This window comes from Malaclemys terrapin, chromosome 1, assembly GCF_027887155.1.
Source record: "Malaclemys terrapin pileata isolate rMalTer1 chromosome 1, rMalTer1.hap1, whole genome shotgun sequence".
NCBI lineage: Eukaryota > Metazoa > Chordata > Testudines > Emydidae > Malaclemys > Malaclemys terrapin.
Genome location: NC_071505.1, coordinates 320,066,410 through 320,088,132, shown reverse-complemented (window position 1 = coordinate 320,088,132; position 21,723 = coordinate 320,066,410). Strand labels below are relative to the sequence as shown.

The following is a 21,723-nucleotide window of genomic DNA, read 5'->3' as shown; positions in this document are numbered from 1 at the left end:
TCATCCCTGCTGTTAGCCACACGGTGTGGGGAGGGGGTGAAGCAATCATCCCAGAGATTTGGGTGTGTGGGGGGGTTAGTTGGGTTCATGTTGCATGTTAACCCAAAAACCGCAACCCCTTCTTTTAAATGGCCAACCCATTTTAAATGGTCAACCCAACTCTCCCTTTTTTTCTTCCTGCAGCTGCAAATGTTTCAACGCTCCCCCTATCATCTCTGTCCCAGAGGCAAGTGCAGATAAGAAGGTGAAAATAACGCACTCGTGATGAAATGTTCTCTGAACTCATGCAGTCCTCCCGCACTGAAAGAGCCCAGCAGAATGCGTGGAGGCAGACAATGTCAGGGTCCAGAAAAGCACAAAATGAACGCGAGGACAGGAGGGATGTGCAAGAGGATAGATGGCTGGAGCAAGAGGAGCGGTGGCGGCAGCGTGATGAGAGGAGACAGGATGCAATGCTGAGGCTACTGGAGGATCAAACTGATATGCTCCGGCGTATGGTTGAGGTGCAGGAAAGGCAGCAGGAGCACAGACCACTGCTGCAGCCCCTGTGTAACCAACCGCCCTCCTCCCCAAGTTCCATAGGCTCCTCACTCAGACACCCAAGAACGTGCGGGGGGAGGGCTCCGGGCACCGAATCACTCCACCCCAGAGGACTGCCCAAGCAACAGAAAGCTGGTATTCAATAAGTTTTGAAGTGCAGTGTGGCCTTGTCTTTCCCGCCTCCCCTCCTCCACCACCCCACCCGGTGCTTCCCTCCTCCACCACTCCTCCCAGGCTTCCTTGGCAGTTATCCCTCTATTTGTGTGATGAATTAGTAAAGAATGCATGAATTTGAAACAACAATCACTTTATTGCCTCTGCAAGTGGTGATCAAAGTGGGGAGGGGAGGGCGGTTGGCTTACAGGGAAGTAGAGTGAACCAAGGGCAGTTAGAAGAGCACAGCAGGGTGCGCTGCGCATCAGAGAAGCTTTGAAAACCAGTTTCATGACTGGCCAGGCTATGGTATGAAAGTTCTGTTTGTTTCTCCTTGATGAAAACCCGCCCCCTTGGTTCAGCCAATCCAAGATGAAAGAACATCAGATAGCAACAGAAGAAAAAATCTATCCTTTTAGCTTTCTACACCTATTAATTTTCCCCTAAAAGACCAGCTGTACTCTGATATGCGTAATGCTAAACATACCTAGATTGCATTATTTCATATTTATTACTTAAAAAGGGAAAACAACTAATAATACAATTAAATGTCACATGTTTTTGTTTTATTTTTAAAAGATGAATCACAATTCTTATGCTGGTATGGAAGAAGAACTCAGCCTCTCTGGGCTCTCTAACCACTCTTCCGGGATACACATAAAGCTAGATCTAATCTCTGTAGTTAGTGATCTGGGGTCTGGTTCTTAATCATATCCTCTTCTTTGTCTTTATGAGAAGTCAGTGTTGCTGATGAATTCTGGGTTGTAAGTGGAATGGACTGTGTTCTGGTGAGTTACCCTCCACCCCCGCCCCAGCCTATTTCTGGGTCAGAAGACTATCTGTGAACTACATCTGTTTACTTACAGACTTAGGATAGGTGCCTGTAATAGTGGGTGAGGGAAGGCATCTCTGCTATTCTAAGCCAAGTCCTTGTTTGTGTACTACAAGACTTTATCAGAGAGGAAAAGATGGATACTCACCTTTGTAACTGTTGTTCTTCGAGATGTGTTACTCATATCCATTCCAATTAGGTGTGCGCGCGCCGCGTGCACAATCATCAGAAGATTTTTACCCTAGCATCTCTCGGTGGGTTGGCTGAGGTGCCCCCTGGAGTGGCGCCATAAGGGATATATGCCCCTGCTGACCCAGCACCCCCTCAATTCCTTCTTGCCGGCTACTCCAACAGTGCGGAAGGAGGGTGGGTTTGGAATGGATCTGAGCAACACATCTCGAAGAACAACAGTTACAAAGGTGAGTAACCGTCTTTTCTTCTTCAAGTGCTTGCTCATATCGATTCCAATTAGGTGACTCACAGGCCTTACCTAGGCAGTGGAGTCGGAGTTAGATGTCACGGAGTGAAGGACCGCTGAACCGAATGCCGCATCATCCCTGGACTGCTGCACTATGGCATAGTGGAAAGCAAAAGTGTGCACGGATGACCAAGTCGCTGCCCTGCAGATCTCCTGTATGGATACATGAGCCAGAAAGGTGGAGGACGAAGCTTGAGCCCGAGTGGAATGGGCAGTGAGTCGTGTAGCTGGGACACTAGCCAAGTCATAATATGCACGGATACATAAGGTAATCCAAGACGAGATTCGCTGCGAAGAGAGCGGGAGGCCTTTCATCCGGTCTGCCACCGCTACGAACAGTTGAGACGTCTTTCTGAATGGCTTCGTTCGTTCGATGTAAAAGGCAAGAGCCCTGCAGACGTCTAGGAAATGTAGCTGTTGTTCCCGTCGCGAACTGTGCGGCTGTAGGAAGATGTCTTGGTTGACATGAAAGGCAGACACCACCTTAGGGAGGAAGGCGGGGTGTGGTCACAGCTGTACCTTGTCCTTATGGAACACCGTATACGGTGGGTCCGATGTGAGGGCCTGAAGTTCCGAGACTCGTCTCGCTGATGTGATAGCAATGAGGAAAGCCGTTTTCCAGGACAGGTACAGAAGCGAGCAGGTGGCCATCGGTTCGAAGGGGGGCACCCATGAGTCTAGATAGGACTAGGTTGAGGTCCCATGTAGGGGCCGGATGACGAATTTGTGGGTACAGGCGTTCCAAACCCTTGAGGAACCTGCTGACCATGGGATTGGAGAAGACCGAGCGCCCGTTCTCGCCAGGGTGGAAGGCTGAAATCGTTGCTAGGTGTACTCTGATAGATGAGACAGCTAGGCCTTGCTGTTTCAGGGACCACAGATAGTCTAGGATGGTAGGTACTGGCACCTCCAGAGGGATAGTATTACTCAGAGCACACCAGCAGGAGAAGCGCTTCCATTTGGCCAGGTATGTGGACCTAGTGGAGGGCTTTCTGCTCCCCAAGAGCACTTGCTGCATGCAACTGGAGCAACACCGCTCAGATTGAGTCAGCCATGCAGCATCTACATTGTGAGGTGGAGGGACTGCAGGTACGGATGACATTTTCTGCCGTATTCCTGAGTGATCTGGTCCGGCCACAATGGTAGAGGAATTGGTTCGGTCACCGACAGATCGAGGAGTGTGGTGTACCAGTGTTGTCTGGACCACGCTGGAGCGATCAAGATTAAGCAGGCCTTGTCTCTGCGTAACTTCAGAAGGACCTTGTGGACCAACGGAAGCGGACGGAAGGCATAGAGCAGGTGGTCTTCCCACGGTATCAGGAAGGCATCCGACAGGGAGCCCAGGGAGCGACCCTGGAGAGAACAGAACACCTGGCACTTCCGATTCTCGCGAGAGGCGAAAAGGTCTATGTGGGGAAATCCCCACCTCCGGAAAACAGAATGGATAACATCCGGACGTATCGATCACTAGTGAGCAAGGAAGGACCTGCTGAGGCGATCTGCCAAGGTGTTCTGGACTCCTGGGAGAAACGACGCCACCAGGTCGATTGAGTGGGCTATGCAAAATTCCCAGAGATGTATGGCTTCCTGACAGAGGAGGGTTGACCGCGCTCCGCCTTGCTTGTTGATGTAAAACATAGCCGTTGTGTTGTCTGTGAAGATCTTGACACAACGGCCCTGCAGATGTTCGCGGAATACCTGACGTGCCAGTTGAACTGCTCTCACCTCTCCGACATTGATGTACAGGGTTATTTCTTGCGCGGACCAAAGACCTTGAGTGCGAAGGTCTGCAAGGTGAGCGCCCCAGCCGAGAGATGACGCGTCCGTGGTGGGGACTAGAGAGTGCTGTGGGGCATGGAATGCCGCATCATCCCTGGACTGCTGCACTATGGCATAGTGGAAAGCAAAAGTGTGCACGGATGACCAAGTCGCTGCCCTGCAGATCTCCTGTATGGGTACATGAGCCAGAAAGGCGGAGGACGAAGCTTGAGTGGAATGGGCAGTGAGTGTTGTAGCTAGGACACGAGCCAAGTCATAATATGCACGGATACATGAGGTAATCCAAGACGAGATTCGCTGCGAAGAGACCGGGAGGCCTTTCATCCGGTCTGATGTTCAGAGCACACCAGGCTGGGGTTTAGCCACCAACCCAGAGAGGATAAGACCTTAATCGGTATCGTGAGTACCGTGTCCAAACTATCCCGGCCTGGATGGTACACCGACGAGAGCCAGGTCTGAAGTGGGCGTACCACCAGGCGTAGTCTGGCATGTCTGGTCACGAAGGTGCATGAGGCCATGTGGCCCAGAAGACTGAGGCATGTGCGCGTTGTCGAGGTCAGGAAGCTTTGGAGGCCGTGGATAATGGTCATCATGGACTGGAAGCGGGCCTGCGGTAGGCACGCCCTGGCGAGATTCGAGTCCAGGACTACCCCAATGAAGTCTATTCTTTGGGTTGGCTCCAAAGTGGACTTTTCGGCGTTGAGCAGCAGGCCCAGTTGCCTGAAGCAGGTCATGATGAACTGAACATGAGACTGCACCTGTAGCTCGGACCGACCCCGAATGAGCCAGTCGTCGAGGTACGGAAACACTTGGATTTGATGTTTGCGGAGTCAGGCCGCTACGACAGCCATGCATTTTGTGAAGACCCTTGGTGCTGTGGACAGGCCGAAGAGGAGGACCGTAAATTGGAAGTGCTGCTGTCCAACAACAAAGCGAAGGAACCGCCCGAGAGGTGGGAAATCACTATGTGGAAGTACGCGTCCTTCATGTTGAGGGTGGCGTACCAGTCTCCAGGATCCAGGGAAGGAATAATGGTTCCCAGGGAAACCATGCGGAACTTCAACTTTACCATGAATTTGTTGAGTCTGCGCAGGGGTGGGCCAGAGTCCCCCCTTTGCTTTGGGAATTAGGAAATAGCGGGAGTAAATACCCCTGCCCCTCAAGTCCCTTGGTACCGCTTTCACTGCTCCGATAGACAGGAGCGCTTGTACCTCCTGTAAGAGGAGTTGCTCGTGAGAAGGGTCCCTGAAGAGGGACGGGGAGGGTGGGTGTAAAGGGGGTGTGTGAAATAAACTGGAGATGATATCCAGTTTCCACCGTGTGTAGGACCCAGCGGTCCGACGTTATGTGGGACCACGCAGGGGGGAAAGAGGAGAGGCGGTTGGAGAAAGATAGGAAAGGATCCTGGGAGGAGACTGGTGCTCCATCCTTGAGCGCAGCTTTAAAAGTTTTGTCTGGGCCCCGCTGATGGTCTAGGGGGCCCTTGATTCTGGCCTGCTTGCGGACCAGATTGTCGCCGCCTATTGCCACGACCACGCCTTCTTGAGAAGTCCTGTCGTGGTCGAGGGTTAGGGTAAGTGTGCTGCGGCTGGGGTCGGAAGGGCCTGCGTTGTGTCACTGGGGTATGCATGCCCAAAGAGCGCATGGTGGCCTGGCTATCCTTCAGACTTTGCCGTCTGGGATAAGTTTTATCTGAAAAGAGCCCTTGGCCCTCAAAAGGTAGGTCCTGAATAGTCTGCTGCAGTTCTGGTGGAAGGCCAGACACTTGCAGCCAGGAGATGTGTCACATAGCTACTCCCGACGCTAGAGTTCTAGCTGCTGAATCAGCTGCGTCTAAGGACGTCTGCAGGGATGTCCTTGCCATTTTCTTGCCCTCTTCGAGCAAGGCCCCAAACTCATCCCTGGACTCCTGGGGAACCAACTCCTTGAATTTCCCCATCGAGTTCCAGGTGTTATAGTTATAATGACTCAGGAGAGCCTGCTGGTTAGCTACCCTGAGCTGTAGGCCACCAGTTGAGTAGACTTTACGCCCGAACAGATCCAGGGGTCTAGCGTCCTTGGACTTAGGGGCGGAGACTCGTTGGCCATGCCTCTCCCTCTCGTTTACAGCCTGTACAAGGAGGGAGCAAGGTTGGGGGTGCACATACAAGTACTCATAATCTTTAGAGGGCACCATGTATTTCCTTTCCATCCCTCTGGATGTTGGAGGGATGGACGCTGGGGACTGACAGATAGTGTTGAGATTAGACTGAATGGTCTTGATGAAGGGCAAAGCTACCTGCATGGGGGCATCAGCCGACAAGATGTTCACCACGGGTCCGCAACTTCCGCTACTTCCTCCACCTGCAGATTCATATTCTGTGCCACCCTACAAAGTAGATCCTGGTGAGCACGAAGATCTATAGGTGGAGGGCCGGAGGAGGATGAGGAGGACAATCCCTGGACTAGTGGGTCCTGGGGAAGGTCAGGTTGAGGAGGGTCCGGTTGCCGTAGGTCTACATCCGTAGGCGCATCAGCCTGTTGAGGTGGTAGGGCGGTCATCTCAGAGAGTATTGGGGGAGGACGGCTAACAGTTGCCTCAGGCACCCAAGGCTCCAAATGAGCCAAGCGAGAAGCTCCTGAGGGGCCACCTTGGGGTTGGTGGTATGCCCAGGGGGTCCAGAAGGACCATTGTGGGGGACCCTGGTCGGAATCCTGGCTTTCATCCAGTCTCTGGCTAGCATCATCCGCGTCCTGGCCATGGACCTCATAGGCACTTGCCGCTTGGGATAACGCCAAATTCTGACGAGAAGGCCAAGGCGGTTCCGAACACACTTGTTGCTTTGAAGCGTTGCGGTCTACTGGCCCGCGCCTGGGGACTGGGGACCAGGGCCGGTGTCCCAAGCAGTACCGTGAGCGGGAGCGGGACCAACGGTCATAACGGTGCCGGGAGGTTGATCTAGATCTAGACGAGGACCGACAGTGCAGGCGTTGCTGTGACTGGCTGCACGACGAGTGGTGCCGGGATTGGTGCCAGGAGGTGGATCGGTACTGATCGTACCGGGAAGGAGACCTTCGGGAGGTGGAACGGTGCTGCGAGTATGACCGGCTCCGAGATGGAGACCGGTGCCGGGACTGCGAGCAGCGCCTCGACCGGGACCATCTGCGGGACCGAGACTGGGACTGAGAGCGGTGCCGAGTTGTTTCACCCTGCGATGGAGGTCGCATGAAGGCGGGCTTCCCTATGGATGGGACAGTCCGCACCGGCGGTGCCGGTGGGTGAGACGGTCCAGGCTCAGTCAGAGCTATCAGGTCGCGAGCAGTGGAGAAGGTCTCTGGAGTGGACAGTAGGCCCAGCTCAACCACGGTGTGCACCGGGGAGCTTATCTGCACCGGATTCAACGGCACTTGGGGCGCTGGAATCGACGGTGCTGGAGTTGGCGCCTTCATATGGTCTGGCACGGGGTGCTGCTCCACTGAGGCCGCAGGCGGTGCTTGCAACTGCGAAGGAGCAGCAGGTGGTTTGTGCTGCTTCTTGGGCCATGGGGACAGCGAGCGGTGTCGCATCTGTACCGATGCCAGAGACGTCCGGTGCCGAGGGACCTTGCTGGTGCTGGGTCGCTCCGGTGCCGGAGGCGCGCTGCAGACTGACAGTTCCTGGTCTGTGCGCGGTGCCGAGGGCATTGGACTAAGTGCCGTCTCCATCAGGAGCTGTTTTAGATGGAAGTCCAGCTCCTTTTTTGTCCGAGGCTTGAAAGCCTTGCAAATGCGACACTTTATCAGGCTGATGAGATTCCCCCAGGCACTTCAAACAGGAGTCGTAGGGATCTCCAATAGGCATCGGCTTGAGACAGGCTGAGCAAGGTTTGAAACCCCGAGACTTGGGCATGAGCCCTGGTACCGGGTGGAGGAATGGGGATAAACCCCGTTTCCTCAACTTATATACACTATATCTACAAAACACAATAAGAACAACTCTAAACTTAGTAAACTGGTAAACTACACTAAAGAACTATCTATAATACAACTAGTAAGCTAGGGATGTGGAGGTCACGGCCGGTAAGAAGGAACTGAGGGGGCGCTGAGTCGGCAGGGGCATATATCCGGCGCCATAAGGGCGCCACTCCAGGGGGCGCCTCAGCCGACCCACCAAGAGTTGCTAAGGTAAAAATCTTCCAACGATTGTGCACGCAGCGCGCGCATACCTAATTGGAATCGATATGAGCAAGCACTCGAAGAAGAACTATTGGATTCCCTAGCTTTCCCCACTGCACTACAAGGGAATGACTGTCATTAGGTATCTCTGATAGGGTATGTCCTGCTGTGCTCACTGGTCTTGTGACTTCTCCGTATCAGGGACCAGCTCATTTTGTTAATAATTCACATTGGACTAGAGCTGGGTGAAGGCTGGAGGGTCAGTTCACTGTGGGGCTCACCAGTTGAATTCCACAGTTTAGAGAATCATAGAAATGTAGGGCTGGAAGGGACTTAGAAAGATCATCTAGTCCAGCACTATACCTAGACTGTCCCTGACAGCTGTTTGTCTAATGGGTTCTTAAAAACCTCCAGTGATAGGGATTCCACAACTTCCCTTTGAAGCCTATTTCAGAGCTTAACTATCTTTATAGTTAGAAAGTTTTTCCTAATATCTAACCTAAATCTCCATTGCTGCAGATCAAGCTGATTCCTACTTCAACTTTTAATGCACTTGGAGAACAGTTGATCAGGGTCCTCTTTATAACAGTTCTTATCATATTTGAACATGGTCTGAACATATTTGAGTGTTTGGCTAAGATTAAGAGGCACCTGGAGGAGTGAAAGTAGGTTATAGGGGTATGTGTAGCTTTCTTGGGGTGCCCAGGGCTCTTGTTACCCATCCAGCGAGAGGAAGATTTTCTCATGCTTTCTCTCTCTAACACCTGTTAGCCCTGAGGAGATTGGTAGGATGGCTCTGCCAGCCTTTACTTTGCCTCGCACAGTAACAATAGGTGCACCACAGCCCCCAAGTCCCTCTGAAAGTGTTCCCCTGTAGCATCAGGTTCCTGTCACAGGACACTCACAGAAATTACCAGGTTAGCTGTCCCCAAAGAACAGAATACAAACAGCTTGATTGGTACAACTCAGGATCAGATCTTTTATAACATCACAGCACTGAGATATATGTATAGTGGAATAATCCTATATTTATTATCAAAGATTTAAGAGATACCGAGTCAGAATAATGGAAACAGAACGGGTTACATATAAAATGAAAATCATAACATGCTTCTTAGAGTCTAAATGTAACATTAACAGGTTAAAATCAATGATTACAGCAGTTTCTCACCTAAAGCAATCTCCCAGCATCATTAACCAACATGCCTGGGATCCAACTTTCATGAGGAAGGAAAAAGGCTTTTTGCATCATGCAGGGGAGGATAAACAAGGTGATTTTTGCCTCCATTGATTTTGTCCTCAGAGCCAGGATGACCCCCGTGGATCCTTTCCTGGAGTGCTGGCTCCAAGCTATCTTCACTTACTCCTGTTGTCTGTTTTGCATGTGGAGTCTTCCATTGTGTGGGCTTACAAAGCTTCTTTTACATGTGAATCTAAGTAGATAGGTGAATCTACATCCCTTTGTGTGGCAATACCTGTTAGAGACTGTGGTCCAGGCAGGGTTGTCAAAGACGTATTTTCAGTACATATACGTACTGCCTTAAACTTCATCTGTACATACATCTCACAACAATTAGAAGGATCAGTATGACGTAAGCTTTTATTAGACACATCACATGTCCCTTGTGGGACATGAAAGCAGCGTGATAGGTGTAGTGAGCTTGTCAGGCCTGACATATAGTATGTTGGTGACATACAGTAGTGAAACCTTTGCCAGCTGGCACCAATGGGTCTGTTAGAAGTCAGGACCTGCAGCTGTGCCTGCCCGGTCACCAGGCAGCCAATGAGCACAGCAGAACCACCTAATTGGCTAAAGCAGTCAGGTGGCTTGCTTTTAAGCCCAGCAGCTATAGAGGATCAATGTACATGCCCACAGATTCTGTGCCTCCCTGTGCTTGCCTCACTCCAAGCCATGCTCCTGACTTGCTTTGGCATTGCTCCAAGCTAAACCCTGCCCTGCACCCGGCCTTGTTCCTGTCTTGTCCCAGCCCTGCTCCTGCCTTCCCTGACTCCATGGAATCTGGTTCTGATGCTCAGCCCTGGTTCTGACTCAATCCTTGTCGATGGCATTTGGACTCTGCCTTCAGTTCTGACCTTTGGCTCCGATCCCTGGCTCTGACTCTGCCTTGACCTTGGGCTCTGGCATTTGGACTCTGACTAGGTCTGACTCCTGCTCCAAGCACTAGGCCTGACTGCCTATGACCCAGACTCATGACAGGGCCTCTGTGTCACAATGTGTGATTACTTTCCTTTTCCTGAAGGGTGGCTCAGGTTTCAAACATTTGGGATGGCTGCCATAGGCTATTTCCTGAGGCCCTTACTCTTTTTTTATCTTGTCCTGACTTCAACAGGAGCCTGCCTGATTAAGGAGTGAATAAAAATGGAGAGTGGTGGGGTACCATAATTGTGATCTCCATATTTAAATACCTGAGAAGCATTCAAGTTCTGCAGTGAGTGAGGTCATATCCCCTAAGTACTTAAACAGAACTGGCCTCTTAGATCTCCATGGGATTTGGGGACAGAGGGAGAGACCCTCTGTGTGGGGATCCAACCCTTCTGGTGCTGAAGTGGGGATTCGTTGTGTACACTGCATCATCTTACATCCTTCTGCTGGGCCCTATGGAGGGTACTCTGAGTCTGGGTATGAACAGGGCAGGGAGGGGGAAGGGACAGGGCAGGGACAGGGAGAAGAGAGTGGGCTAGGAACAAGGAGCCTAAACCATGGAGTTAGATGCATTTCAAGCACCCAACTGAGAATTTTGTCCTGTGTATATGTATTGTACATACAGGAGTCACTGAACCCATCAGTGAAATGCAACCCACCAGAGATTAGGACAGACAGGAATGCAGGAGGCAGAATAGTGCTGGGAGAATTTTTATTTTCACAGAAACTACTGAATAAATTTAAAGAGGTTTTCAAATCTCAGTAAATGTATAGGAGCAGAAATTGCTCTTCAAACATTTGCAATTTTAATTCACTGAAGAAATAAAACGAAACATTTATGGTGTGAATTCTTCATTCTTTTTAAACACACCATGGTTCTTTAGAAGTTTTCACTTTTGCGGCCTGTGGAATAGAAATATGGAAACATGAAGATATTTGTGTAAGAGACAAAACATAGAGAAATATACACTTTGTGAAGTGTCCCATAGAAGGGGATGTCCACACAAGTGCCACAGGCAAGATTTTCTCATTGGTTTAAGGTGCAATTTTGCCACTGTAACTCACAGTGAGTAGCACCTGACTCCATGAGCAGTGAAGTGAGGGCCAGATTCTGCCATACTGACATTGAGCAAACTCTCATTCAGCAAGTAGTCCTACTGATTTCAATGGCCTTTTCGGCAGAGCAAGGTACTACTCAGTAATAGATGGTTAGCAGAATGTTATCCTCATTGATTTCTGCAAGGCACTGGTGTGCTGGGAACACATAGTCTGCCAGGATCTCCAACTCTATTAGCTTTTGTTGCAATATGGAGATGTTGCTCTCAGACTCCAGAAAGGGTAGGTGGGAGGTATAAAGTGAATTATGTTGTCTTGGTCTAAATTTTGATACCCTTATGTTGCATAGTACCTTACTCTGAGAGTAGGCCATTCAAATCAGTGGGGCTGTTTGCTGAGTAAGGTACTTCTCAGTGTAAAGTGTGGCAAAATCTGTCCCTTTGTTGGTCATTTTTTATATAAAAATTAACATCTCACACTGAAATTACCGTATAATTTCTGAATTCCTTGTCTGTCATCATCTGGAAGGCTGAAGGTGTCTGGGTCCCAGTAGCGATAGATAGGGTACATCAGAGCACCTTCAACATTTGAATGACCGAGTCCCAGAGAATGACCAAATTCATGTGCAGCAACAAGAAACAAATTTGTTCCTAAAATATAGAAAAAAGTGGAAAAAAATTGTTAACATATAATGGAACAGAGCATTACAACCAGGGGAATTTGCATCTTTCTTTCCATTGTGATGAAATCCAATAAGTTTAATTTATTTTTACCTGCTCTCCCATTTAATTACAATATGTATGTCCACATGTTTTAGGAAGAATATTGCAGATCCCAGGAATGGGAGTCAGGAAACCTGAAATCTATTCCCGACTCATCTTTTGACCATGAGCAAATCACTTAAACCTTCTGTGCCTCATCTATAAAAAGAGGATAATATTGCTTGCCCACCTTTGTAAAGTGCTTTGAGTGCCTCAGACCCTATATGCCTATTATGGGAGGTAAATGTAAGTATGTTGCAAACACCAGGGTTTTGTTTAGCAGGAGCTGAAATTATTGTGACGGGTACATAGAATACTTTACCTATATGATCTTCTGACCACTTCTCACCCTCATCAAAGTGAGCATCTCCTCCTAACCCTGAGCCAGGTGCAAAGGCATGGGCCAGTATTCCCCCTCTTCCATCAAAGGGGGCTGAGTCGCCATGTTCTGCATGTGAAAAGAAATGAATGTGTCAGCAATTGACAGAATGATGCATTTTAAACATTGAATTCCACATCTTGAAGTTTAGAGTTTGCTTTTATTAATTGTAGATTACATTACATTAAAAATGACACTAAAATAATGGTAATGTTGCAAAATCAAGCACTCAGAAGGTAGGAAATGCCATACTTAAGATTGCCTATGCAATGAATTCGGCTCCTGTGTGTGTATGCATTATGGTACAGTTTTTAATTACATGATCGCATATTATATTTTCCCCACAGGACCTCTGTGTTATTGAGGGCATGTTCTCAGAAATGGCGGAATCATCTTATCGAAACTTTACAAAAATGTTCAGCCTGAGGCTGACACCCAGCAAGAAAATGTCTGAATGGCTTAAGTTTTGCAAAGTTATAAGCATCTGAAGGTCCTATAATGGACAGTATCGGGCAATGATAACTATAGATAATGCCATCTGCACCACTTATAATACATCAGGTGAATGTTATCAGTAACCACAGCTTTGAAAAATTGAGGACCTCACTTGGTACACTGGTATCTTCTGTTAGATTCTTCTATAACAGTGTTTGGGATGTCCAGACCCTCATCCAGAGGTTGGCTGGAAAAGGTTGACTCTCCTCCTCTGCCTATAAGAAGGGCTACAATTTCTTGCTGGAGTGCAAGGATTTGCAGGATAGTTGTGAAAAATTCATCACCCGGAAGACACATAAGATTATTGTGTTATTGGATGTTTGTGGATGAATCTCTAAGGGATTGGCTACACTTAGAATGCTGCAGCTGCACCACTGGAGCGCTTCAATGTAGACACTACCTACGCTGATGGAAGAGGTTCTTCCATCAGTGTAGGTACTCTGCCTCCCCAAGCGGCAGTAGCTAGAACCCTGCACGGATACAAATTTATATCTGCTGATGCGGCTATCCACAGATATAAATCATTATCCACAGAACTGCAGGGCTCTCCTGGGAACTGCAGTGGCGAAAGGAGCAGAACGTGGGGCTGCCATTCCCAGGATCCAGTGCCCCCCGCTGGTAGCTCCTTCGGCGCAATTGTACCACCCCTGTTGGGCACCAGGAACCAGCAGCTGGTTGCACTCTTGTGTTCAAGTGGCATGCACACCCCCAGACAGGAGACACAGACAGCAGTGTGGAAGGGACAGAGGCAGGGCTGGGGGCAGTACAGCCACAATGGAGGAGCTGCCGATGCAGGGCGCTGGCTCCTGGGACCGGCCGCCCCATGTACTGCTCCTTTCACCGCTGTGGTTCCCGGGAGAGCCCTGCAGTTCCGCGGACACCGATTTATATCCACGGATATAAATTTGTATCTGCGCAGGGCTCTAGCGGTACCTAGGTCAATAGGAGAATTCTCCTGTTAACCTAGCACTGGTCTACAATGGTCAGAATAGCTGCCTCTCACACCACGGAGGGACATAGCTCTACCAAAGCAAGTACCTAGTGTAGACAAGGCCTAAGAGGAGGACTAGCACTGAGAGGGGAACCAGGGTGCATGCATGTTTGTGTGCGCGTGCATTCGTTCTCCCGCTTTCAGACTTCTTGGAAGTGAGACACTCTATAGACCTATGCTTTGAGCATGGCTAAAACAAGCCACACCCTATGGCTTTGCTTTGGACTGCAGTGGAAAGAAGCTCTGCTCTGTTTGTGTTTGGCTCTAAAGAGGCAAAAAAATCTATGTTTCTGTTTTACAATGAGGCATGTGACCAAGGTGTTTAAACCCCACACAGGCATGCAGAATCCTTGCTTGCTCACAAATAGGAGTAATGTTCATGGCAGAGGAGTATGTTTACAATCAAGTAAGTAGATACTATTTTCCTAATTTTACTGTTTGAACTCCCAAGGCATTTTTGTGATGGTTGATTAGTTAACATTGATATCAAATATTATCTAATATTTTATATTTGTTATCAATGTTATATATAAACTCAATGCCTCCCTTGAGAGGCAGCTATACTGACTGATTTATTTGGGCATAAGCTTTCGTGGGTAAAAAAGTCAGTCTGAAGAAGTGAGGTTTTTTTACCCACGAAAGCTTATGCCCAAATAAATCTGTTAGTTTTTAAGGTCCCACCGGACTCCTTGTTATTTTTGTGGATACAGACTAACACGGTTACCTCCTGATAGCTATACTGACTGTATATTTTATCTTGCAGAACAAGATAAAAATTAGATAAACTCAGAATGAAAATATTTGTTCTCTGTTCAATCTTTGGCTATGAAAACATATAAGCTTTCAAAGCATAGCTTCAGCTTTAAATAAAATGTAATTCATGGATTCTTAAAAATTCAGCAGCAGCCTCACCACCATGCGCAAAACGAATCAGGATATCTGCTTCTCTCCTGGCAACTTTTTGAAACTTCAGTGGAGTCACGTCACTCCACACCTTAAAAGCCTTTTCGATTGCTTCCTCCACCATAAAACGAGGCAGATCAGGTGTATAGTTAAGGATCCTTTTGGCAACACAAGAAAATAAAATATTGTCATTTTAAGGTATAGAATGATATGGCATCATTAAAAGAAAACAAAATATACAAAAAGTGAAATATAACCAACCGATAAGTCAACAAATTCTTCCTCCATCTTGGATTTCCTGGAAATGTTCTGTAATCTAATACATCGGGGATGCCACACCTTGGCTGATCCATCATTTCCTCTGTTTCTGAATTAAATTTTCCTGTTACAGTCAGGTGGAAAAATTTCTGCATCTCTTTAATTTTCTCTTCAAAGGTACGGTCATCTGCTTTATTAATGGATGGAAAGAACCTGTCAAGGTAATTCTAAAAATAAAAAGAAACATTAGACTCAGGGTGTATCTCCAGTTGTGTTTTCTTATACCTTTAAGAATCAACTTGTCAGCAAGTGTAAGACCCAGATGATCCTTGGGTATACTTACACTAGTGCACCCCTAGAAACCCACCGTGATCTGTCATAACAGGGAAACAATGTAGACAGATATGAGGGCACTTTTCCAATATATGTGAACAAAATAAAAATGTAGATTGGTGTTAAAATATTCACTACCTTTCTCCTTTGAGAATTGTGTACTTAACCTTACTTCACATCCAGATGCTTCAGGGCTCTATTCTGTTTTCTCTTATGAAATACATGAAGGGTTCTGTGCAGGTATTGGTTATAGTATTATTTGTAAATGTCCAAATAATTCTGATTCTCATTTACTCTAAGGACCTTTCATAATACCAGACTGGCAGTGTAAAGGGACATTAAAATGAGTGTAAATGTATACCCACTTTCAGATCCCTTTACACTACAAAGTGGTGTAAAAAGGCATTGGTGTAAATGAGAAATGGGTGCCTAGTTCTTAGGCCTGGAAAGGTTCATGCATAAGCAATTACTCAAATGAACATCAGAAGATGTCATTTGCAGCTAGGTTCTCAATGAACTTCTTAAAAAGGAACAATTAGACTATCAATCAGTAATGTGCAAAGAAGGAGAGTTTTAATAAAAAAAAAAAAAAAAGGGCTCTACAGGCTTGACCTGGGATATATGGACTTCCCAGAAAATGATCTGTAACCAAGCAGTATTTTTGGCTTGAAAATAGATAGAGTAAGAGGAGGTGGAGGGTAGGACCAAAGGATCATATTGTTTGTACTCAATACAAATAATAATAAATCATCATTCATTGTGACAATTTTTGATAAACATTACTGTGAAATCATCCTGTACCTTTTTATATGATGGGTCTCACCAGAAGGAGAGGGTTTGTGAGAACGGTGGACTCCTCGAGGATATTTTTTAACATAGGTTTTACTCCACAATAAGATGAAATCACCTCTCCTAAAACTCCCCCAACTTTTTATTTGTGGTGGTGGTGGTGTTACTTTATACGCTAATCATGGATAATTATAACATCTTTTTTTCACACTTCAGTCTACCACTTTCAAGTGCTATGAAACAGCCTGCCATCTCTCCACAATACAGGTTAAAATATACAGAGAAAGCCTTGTCCAATAATAGGAAGACACTGAAGCAAGTGGTCCTGTTTATTTTAATGGGAGTTCACTGAGCATTAGAATCTAGAGAATAGTCCAACCAGTGTGGTGTATATAATTAGTCTTGCCTCTTCTCAAAGAAATGTGAGCACTGGATACAACTATGGTTAGATGCATCTAAAATAGTTAGTCCCTCATTATTAATATATTATTTTTATCTTACTGGAATATTATATATATATAATACACACCCACATGTACATCAAATTAATCCTTAATTTGGCCCATTGGTTTTAGAGACTCCATTTTCTTGGAATTTATTTCGTATATATATATATATATAATTATTATAAGCTCCTTTGAAAGTCCCACTAGATGCCAGTCCATATCTTTAGGTACCTAAATATCTTTAATACCTGGCCCTAATTCACTTTTGCAATTTCACTTAGGCGCTTTCAAAATTTTCACTTTATGCCTTCTAGTTTTTGTGAACTGACTTGTAACAACCACATAACACCAAGGTAAAAATAAAATGATGTGAAATGCTCTCTAGAAAGAAATATAATAATTAGGACGTAGACTTAAAATGGAAAAGCAGCATATTCACAGTTCACCCTTACGGCCCCATTCGTGACATACCTGTATACGCTTCAGGTCTCCGGAGCTCTGTGGCTTTGGCTTAAACTGAACTGGGAGAGCAAGACTTTCAGGCAGGAACAGTGCAGCGCAGAGTAGGATGTATCTCATAGTGTTATCAGATGATCTCTGCTAAAAAGAGAAAATCTGAGGTCTTCTGTGTCTAATGATCACAGCTATAATGCTTATATAGGCCCTTACTGCTGTGTGTGGTAATAGATTGCATGAGTCATTTTTAGGCTTCCTCTGTGGTTTTGTTATTTGCGGTAACACTTCTAAGGTGTCTTTATTCCAAATGTAAATGAAGAAACATTAACTAAATCTTTTTGTTGACAGCACAGCTGATGTCACACTGACAGAGCAGGCAGCCAACTTTCTTTATCTCTCCCTTCATGCGATTCAGGCGCTAAAACCACAGAGGCACAGGGAAATTAGCTTTCTTAACCTCAGTCGATAAATATGCTTACTGTACTATCTCAGCTTCCCAAAATTTCCTTGGTGCCATTAACACACATTTCAACACTCTTCTGGCTTGATACTCTGCACGTATTGATTGACTGCGGAGGACGTGACTAAATGAGTGTTAGTGCCGTGTGAATGAAATCACTTAAAACTACATACTTTGTGATACCTGCCACTGTAAAAGTTTCTGTTTAAGCTTTCTGGCCCAAATTCTGATGTCAGTTACCTCGAAGTTATTGAAAATCCGGAGTAAATTTACTGAAGTTAGTGAGGTTTCTCCAGATTTAATTGAGGTCAGCATCTGGCCCCTTCTATATGTAGGAAGGTTATTGGGCATCTCAATGTTTTTTACTTCAAATCTGATAGGCTCCGATGAGTCAATCTCTATAATGGATTATTAGGTATAAAATAAAGGGGCTAGAACTATCCTATGGTACGCATGTGAAAAAAACAACAACCAGATGCTTATATGAAAGAGTAAGGAGCCATACTCAGTTATGCAGGTGCAGCCTTCTGGATTTCAGTGAGGTAGTAGTAGTGTAAATGAGAGCAGAGCTGGGCCAAGGCCATCTATCTGATCTATTCTGGCTTCATTAGCACTCCATGGAATTCTACAGAAAGCAATGGATTTATTGCACAGGGTACTTCAGGCCAGATATCAGCTTACTGTTGCTTTGTGCGTGTACAACTTAGTGACAGTGGATCTAAGCTGGAGGAAAAGGACAAATAGACCCCTCCCAGAAGCCATCCCAGCATGGTGCTGTAACTGGGGAAGAGGCATCTGTTGTGTTTCACAATGGGACTACTCACATGCATAAAGTTAAGCATGTATGTAATTGCAGGAGAGAGGCCTTAGGGCCCAGTTCTACTTTGACTGAAATTAATAGAAAGTTTCCTGGGGCTGAGCTGTGCTTTGGCACAATTGAGAAAGGGGTGACAGTTAAAAGACAGAGGTCTGCCACTTTGTGCTCTCACAATCTTGGGCTATCAGGGGGATGATCTGGTTCCTCACATAAATCAGAGAAATTCCAAGGTCATTATCAGCTAACACTAGTTAGAGCAGCCCCCAGGCTTCTCTAACCTGGGCAAGGGCCAAAGCTGAACCAGAGATTCAGGGGGCCATAACTAGCTCACTAACACCCCCTCACTCTGCTGCGCTCAACAGAAACTGGGCACAGCAGAAAGTCTGGCCCCAAATCAGGAAATTTCAACCTCAGAGGTGAAAGTTATTGAAATATTGAAACCTATAGGATGTTAGAATAAAAGTTCTTGTGTAATATTAATTATTGTGGCTACTCCTTCCACACAATGAAGCAGCATAATACTATATAAAAAAGTCTCCGTCTTGCCATCTAAAGATTCATAGGACCTTTACTCAGGTAAGTAATCGTTCTGTGAAAACCAATGCTTAGCTAGCTCTTGTAGAATAATCCCACTGACTGAGAGGGGAATTTTTGTGCTGTAGGCAATAGTGCCTCTCAGTATTTCACAGTGAAACTACGAACTATGTATCATATCTGATATGATGACTTCTGTATTTTGCCTTTCAGTGTTTTTAATGTTCAGTCGGGTGAAAAAGTGAAGTAGAACCAAGTGATTCATTGTTGAATGGTCACTGGTCATTATTCTTGTAAGGGAGGATTGAGGTAGGTTTTGAACACATTTATTTTAGGCAACACTTGAGTCTGTCCTTAAATGAAGAGTTCAAGATTGGCTCAAGTGTGTTGGCTGATGCCCAGAAGAAAGAATTTACCATAAAAGGTCATGAAATCATGAGAAAAGTTTTCTTTGGCCCATATATGAACTTTATTATACTGTACATCTGCTATTACAACAAAACTGTTTTAGTTTCTTTAGATAGATAAGACATTCAATGCCTTTTGCTGTGCTGTCTGAGTATTTAGTTTGATTTAAATATTTTTTCAGATCTGTGTTTAAGTTCACCAGGAAAAGCTACTGTTCAAATTTTTATTTATGAAAAAAATGGCAATTTCTGAAGGCTATATGCAGAATCTGCTCCTACTTTCTGACGCTTCTTAGCAAAACCTCCATTCACCTTCCAGCCTCACTTCCATACCTCTCGATTGACAAATTTGCGGTCCCCTCACTTTTATTGCTGAAGATCACTTACATTAGAAATGAAAAGGAGGTTAGAAGAAGAGTTGATTACACTAATCACATAGCATTTTAAGTGTCCAGCATGAATAATATTTGTGTGTTCCTCATTTTGGTCTTTGTCACGTATTTGGGCCTTGATAAGTGGAGAGGTAGGATCACTTACAATTAGGTAGTGGTGCCAGAAAATCATCTTAAGGGCTAGCTTGTGCATTATAGTCCAGATTCACTAATTAGGCATGTACCTAACTTTAAGAACAAGAGTAGATTCATTGAATGCTTAAGATTTTTGCTGAATCGGGGTCAATACACATTATGGGCCAGATCCAAAGCCCACTGAAGTCAACAGAAAAACTTCCATTGTCTTCAGTAAGCTCTGGAGCAGGCCTTATACACGGTAGGTGCCACATGGAGCTGCTCCACCATTGTCGACAGGTATCGAAGGCACAGGGAGGCTGTGCCTCCCCAAACAGCCTTGTGTGGCCCTGCCCACGCTCCACCCCCAGACTCCTTCCTGCTTCCCGGGCTGTGCATAGAGTACACTTATAAAGTTTGCGGACAATACCAAACTGGGAAGGTTTGCAAGTGCTTTGGAGGATAGGATTAAAATTCAAAATGATCTGGACAAACTGGAGAAATGGTCTGAAGTAAATAGGATGAAATTCAATAAGGACAAATGCAAAGTACTCCATTTAGGAAGGAACAATCAGTTACACACATGCAAAATGGGAAATGACTGCCTAGTAAGGAGTACTACGGAAAGGGATCTGGGGGTCATAGAGGACTATAAGCTAAATATGAGTCAACAGTGTAACACTGTTGCAAAAAAAGTGAACATCCTTCTGGGATGTATTAGCAGGAGTGTTGTAAGCAAGGCACGAGAAGTAATTCTTCCATTCTACTCTGTGCTGATTAGGCCTCAACTGGAATATTGTGTCCAGTTCTGGGCGCCACATTTCAGGAAAGATGTGAACAAATTGGAGAAAGTCCAGAGAAGAGCAACAAAAATGATGAAAGGTCTAGAAAACATGACCTATCAGGGAAGATTGAAAAAATTGAGTTTGTTTAGTCTGGAAAAGAGAAGACCGAGATGGGACATGATAACAGTTTTCAAGTACATAAAAGGTTGTTACAAGGAAGAGTGAGAAAAATTGTTCTTCTTAACCTCTGAGGATAGGACAAGAAGCAATGGGCTTAAATTGCACTAAGGGTGGTTTAGGTTGGACATTAGGAAGAACTTCCTAACTGTCAGGGTGGTTAAGCACTGGAGTAAATTGCCCAGGGAGGTTGTGGAATCTCCATCATCATAGGAGATTTTTAAAAGCAGGTTAGACAAACACCTGTCAGGAATAGTCTAGATAATACTTAGTCCTACCATGAGTGCAGGGGACTGGTCTAGATGACCTCTCGAGGTCCCTTCCAGTCCTATGGTTCTACTTTCTACCGTACTGCACCTTTTGCACCTGTCAGTGTAGGGGTTAGTTAGAAAGACCCTGGGGTTGGAACTTTATCGGAACACCTACAGTAGGCTCAAGTATCTGATATTTACAGGCTGGTGCCTGCAATATTTGACACAGAGACAGAAGTACCGTTTAACTCAAGAGCCTTCTATGACGTATGAAAGTGAAATGAATTATATTAAAGAAATAGAATGACTTAAAGAATGCGGTATGTACCTTTAAGTAAAAATGAGACATGCTGCAATCCAGGTGTCAGGAAAGCAGACATTAACTGTTAATAAATTGCTCCATTTAAGGGCGATTGGTGAAGCATTAGCCTTAGATCGATAAGAGTTAATAAGGAAGCAGGATATGCATATTGTGCCCCAGGCAAATTTTACAATTTTGCTCTCTCTGTCCCTTTGTTTAATTTGCACCCTTTTATCTGTATAAATAAGACTGTTTGAATCTTGCATGGTGCTCATATTATCTGGGTGTTATTAGCAGAGCACTGTGCTAATAAAACAGAATGGTCTGACAAACTATGAGTCCTGAGTCTAACTTTGACAGACTGCTTAGTTAAAAAGCCATATTTTCAGAACTTACTTCACAGGCTGAAATGAAGAACTCATTCTGCTACTCTGTCTTTTGTGCTCTATAAATATTCTTAACCAAGTTTATTTCAGCAGCTGCAACCCCACATGATTCCCCATGCATTAACTTAACTAATGGGTACCACTTAGCCATC

The 21,723-nt window shown here is 45.7% G+C and overlaps 1 protein-coding gene across 1 annotated transcript; it reads right to left on the bottom strand.

The window, feature by feature from the left end:
- Positions 1-10,775: 10,775 nt before the first annotated feature.
- Positions 10,776-17,174, bottom strand: MMP7 (matrix metallopeptidase 7). Its single transcript, XM_054016462.1, has 6 exons — positions 16,963-17,174; positions 14,927-15,150; positions 14,675-14,823; positions 12,220-12,345; positions 11,625-11,786; positions 10,776-10,983 (listed from the first exon to the last, which is right to left on the bottom strand). The coding sequence occupies exons 1-6, from the start codon at positions 17,068-17,070 to the stop codon at positions 10,961-10,963; spliced, it is 792 nt and encodes a 263-aa protein (XP_053872437.1). The 5' UTR covers positions 17,071-17,174; the 3' UTR covers positions 10,776-10,960.
- Positions 17,175-21,723: the final 4,549 nt, after the last annotated feature.

What these genes read in the sequence shown, in the direction of transcription:
- MMP7 (XM_054016462.1), bottom strand. Translation starts at nt 17,070, where the DNA reads ATGAGATACATCCTACTCTGCGCTGCACTGTTCCTGCCTGAAAGTCTT. An exon ending in GAGACCTGAAGCGTATACAG is followed by an intron (nt 15,151 to 16,962) that starts GTATGTCACGAA and finishes TTTTATTTTTAG; the next exon opens with AATTACCTTGACAGGTTCTT. An exon ending in GTGGTCAGAAGATCATATAG is followed by an intron (nt 11,787 to 12,219) that starts GTAAAGTATTCT and finishes TCTATATTTTAG; the next exon opens with GAACAAATTTGTTTCTTGTT.